General features: G+C 33.9%; 1 protein-coding gene across 2 annotated transcripts; it reads right to left on the reverse strand.

The window, feature by feature from the left end:
• Positions 1–308: 308 nt before the first annotated feature.
• Positions 309–2,144, reverse strand: LOC111904139 (uncharacterized). Of its 2 annotated transcripts, none has more exons than XM_023899914.2 (5): positions 1,808–2,144; positions 1,327–1,465; positions 1,037–1,068; positions 716–802; positions 309–608 (listed from the first exon to the last, which is right to left on the reverse strand). In XM_023899914.2, the coding sequence occupies exons 1-5, from the start codon at positions 2,054–2,056 to the stop codon at positions 570–572; spliced, it is 546 nt and encodes a 181-aa protein (XP_023755682.1). In that variant the 5' UTR covers positions 2,057–2,144; the 3' UTR covers positions 309–569. The 2 variants fall into 2 exon arrangements, with proteins under 2 accessions (XP_023755682.1, XP_023755681.1); XM_023899913.2 differs by having other exon boundaries at positions 309–621.
• Between the last annotated feature and the right edge of the window lie 1,881 nt (positions 2,145–4,025).

Genomic DNA, 4,025 nt, shown 5'->3' on the forward strand with positions numbered 1-4,025 from the left:
TCTCTGTCTTCTTCTCTACTCTAGACCAACCTCTTATTTTCCACTCTACCAACCTCGAACGCATGACATATGGGAAAGCAAACCAAGATGCTATCCATTAAGCCAAGGAACGGGAGGTGAAGATTTTTGACTCTCTTTTGCATTTAACGTAAACCATTTTAACGTTTTATTGTATAATTTTATTTCTTAAAATTTCAAATTTTGTATTTTTTTTTCTTACAACTTTTACATGCAAAAAATTTAATTCTGCCGAGTTTAAAATTTGAAAATATTCTATACTTTGATATATAAATGTTATTAAACGAGAATTAAACAAAAATACGACTGTTTTAAAAGTTCATACCAAAGAGGGCTACACAAGTAACACCGTGCTTGTTCAATCTAATATTATATAATATATATTACAATTCACAACACAACTGAAGCTACAATTATAACATTATTAAACTAGAGATGTTATTTGGCAAGCCCTTTGATAATTCATATAAGTTGTTCATGGGTTTCCTCTCCAACCACAAAGCGGTTTTCAGAGACACTGAGGCCTGAAGAATGAAGCTGTTTTCTTTTCTTCACAAGATGTAATGCTCCTTTCCTATCCTCCTTTGCCTCTACAGAATCAGGCTGCACACATTGGTTGGATTCATTTAATACACATTAAAATAAAAAAACTCATGAGAAGGGCATTCACGTCTTTTACATAGAAGGATGGATTTACCTTAATAGCTAATGCTGTGTCAAAGCTTTCTATGGCACTATCAGGCTCCCCAAAGTTCAGTTGTGCTCTTCCAAGGGTGACCCATGCCTGCAGAAACAGAGAGAATGTTAATAACAAGGGTTTGGAAAAAGGGTAGTTTAGTCATTTATATAAATGAGGGAGGACTGGAATTGAATTCCATGAGTTCTTGGAAGGAAAGTTGAATTCCATCACGGAGGCTTTTTGTGAATTCCAAGGGAATTCAACTCCGTAGTCATTTTCAACCAAAAGGCGGAATGGAATTGAATTCCAATTTTGGGTAAAATAAAAAAAGTCACAAACCTCAGCCCATGAAGGCTCCAATTGGGTGGCACCTACATAATTAAGTACAAATCAATACTATGCATTCTATAATACTTTTGCAGTTTGCACAATAAGAAATTACAGTAGATGATGTCATATCTGTAAAAATCATGGACGATGAACAATGTGAAATAACAGGTCAATATGCCTATTTATAACCCAAAAAGATTATGGTCACAAACAGTCTACATGTTATTTACTGTGTATCCATTATGAAAAAAAGATTACAAAATCAAGATACAAATAAGTAACAGATTACAGATACTCACGGGTTGCTGCCATTAGAGACTTCCATGTTTCTCCGATTTCAAGTAAAACTTGAGCCTTTTGCTCATGTAAAGTGGCTTTCTCAGGCATCAAAGTGATAGCAGATTCCCATTTTCCAAGTGCTTCACGGTATTTTCCGACCTTCAATATGTGAAATAAGAACAGATTAAGAAGATATACAACATAAAGACGAAGTACAGATTCAAAGGCAAAACCATAAATGATTAACTGGACATCCGCAGCATAGTTCCAGCAATAATAGTTAGTCAAATCAAAAGTTGTTCGGATTACTGCTATTCGATCTATAGAATTTAGGTCTATTACAAATTTCTAATTCCATGAATTGGATTTAAAATTTGGAAAAAAATTAGTATGAATTTGAACAAACAGTTCCTTAATTCCAAACCATCCAATTCCATGACGCAAACACCATCATAGATCAAATGAACAAAACCTAGGGTTTACTAAAAAGGTCAAAGTTACCTCCGCAAACTTGTTCCCTTGTGCTTGAAAGGATTCGGCAAGTTGGATCGTCTCGTCAACATTCGAACCCGGTGTAGACGTCCCCACACTACCATCCTCTCCAGCTTTACATCTATCTTGGCTGGTGTCGTCGGCGGCGAACGTAGCGACTGTATCTTCTTCCTGATCAAATGGGAGGTCAGAGATGGTTGCGATTGGGCGCTTATTGTTCTTGTTCTTGGTTTGGTTCTTCCATGTCAATTTCATCATTTTCAGCTCTTTCTTTCGTCCGGAGTGTGGCCGTTTTTGTTATTCAACAAAGTCGGTTACCATCTTAACAAATGATCCAATGCTATAATTAATTTCCTTTTTCTTTATATATATATATATATATATATATATATATATATATATATATATATATATATATATATATATATATATATATATATATATATATATATATATATATATATATTTATTATGTCATTTTGATTTGAATTTTTAAACAATTAAAACTAAGGTTGATTATCTCTTTATTTCACACCATTTTATACTTTTTCAATATAAAAATAGAAAATATACTTTTTACAGTGCTTACGTGCACCACATGCTCAAGATTTTCTTCTTGCTATCCCCATAGATGGGCTTGGCCAACACATGTCTCCTGTGGAGTATCGTACTATTCTCAAATATCGACTTATGATCCCCATTTTCCCAGCTGACGAGATATGTCCTGTGTGTCGCAAGGCATGTTTGGACTATTTTGGAGAGCATGCAGTTCACTGTAAAGAACTTTTGGGGTTCAAATACAGGCACGATATGGTTAGAGATGTTTTGTTTGACATATTTAAGCGTGCCGGAGTTTCTGCTAAGAAAGAGGCACCTGTTAATTTCTTGACTGATCCGACAGAAGGAAGGTCAACCCTCAGACCGGCTGACATTTTGATTTTTGGATGGGTCGGAGGGAAACACGCATGTGTCGATCTTACAGGGGTACCCCTCTCGTGGGCCTGAGGGATGGGGGTTTCACAGCGGGACATGTTGCTTTAAAAGCAACTACAAGCAAAGTCACCAAACATGAGAGATCGTGCATGGAAAATCAACACGTGTTCATACCATTTGCATTTGATACGTTTGGTTTCCTCGCACCAGATGCGGTAGAGCTTCTTAAAAGAGTACAACGAATCATGCATAGTAATGTTATATCCCCTAGATCTTCGGATGTAGTCTTTAAAAGAATTAGTTTTACCATTCAAAAAGGTTTAGCGACACAGCTTGTTGCCCGTTTGCCATCTCACTCATTGTACGATGACAATTAAAAATAAATAAAAGTCCCCCCTAAATTAAAATATATATATATATATATATATATATATATATATATATATATATATATATATATATATATATATATATATATATATATATATATATATATATATATATATATTGTTTGGTAGGGCAAGTCACATGAAAAATATATATCTACATAAGAACATCAATAGAGCCGAAAATTAATTATGTTGTTGTTTACAAAAGCAGCCCAACTCAATAAACACAATTCGATTGATATTCAAAAATAAATAAATAAATAAACAAATAAAATAAAGACACTCGATCAGTAAGACACATTTCGAGCAAAAATTAAAATTTAATTTTCTAAAGGGAAATAATTCTCAGTATAATTAATTAGTTGAGGTTATATATCCATGCATGTTTTCTAGCGAACTGTTAATTTCAACAATATATAGTGTTAAACAACGCATAAGAGGATTAATTAAGAAACATAAGGCTAATTTAGAAATACAACAGATATTTATATCATATATATAGCTACATAAATATTGATACACAAAAACATTGGTTTGGGGTCGATTACAAACAAGGAATTAAGGAACCTAATTGAACGCATACATAACATACATATATATTAACCACCACCATAGAAACTTCTGCAGCTTCAGTTTTGGGATGACCTGTAATTATAAAACAAAAAACATAAACATGAAAAATAGATGATAGAAAGTTTCTGCAGCGCGCAAACAAATTAATCTGTGCAACTTGTTTGATTATGCATCACATACAATCAAGAATCATGATCCCCAGGATTTATCTTATTCTTGTTCTTGATATGTTTTGCAGCTGATGCAGTCACCTTTGCGATCTTCTCAGCCATCATAGTTGACACATGCTTCTTCTTTGCTGGGATGACAGTGGCCTTTGATGTCTGTCCACC

Source organism: Lactuca sativa, chromosome 1 (genome assembly GCF_002870075.4).
Source record: "Lactuca sativa cultivar Salinas chromosome 1, Lsat_Salinas_v11, whole genome shotgun sequence".
Lineage (NCBI taxonomy): Eukaryota > Viridiplantae > Streptophyta > Magnoliopsida > Asterales > Asteraceae > Lactuca > Lactuca sativa.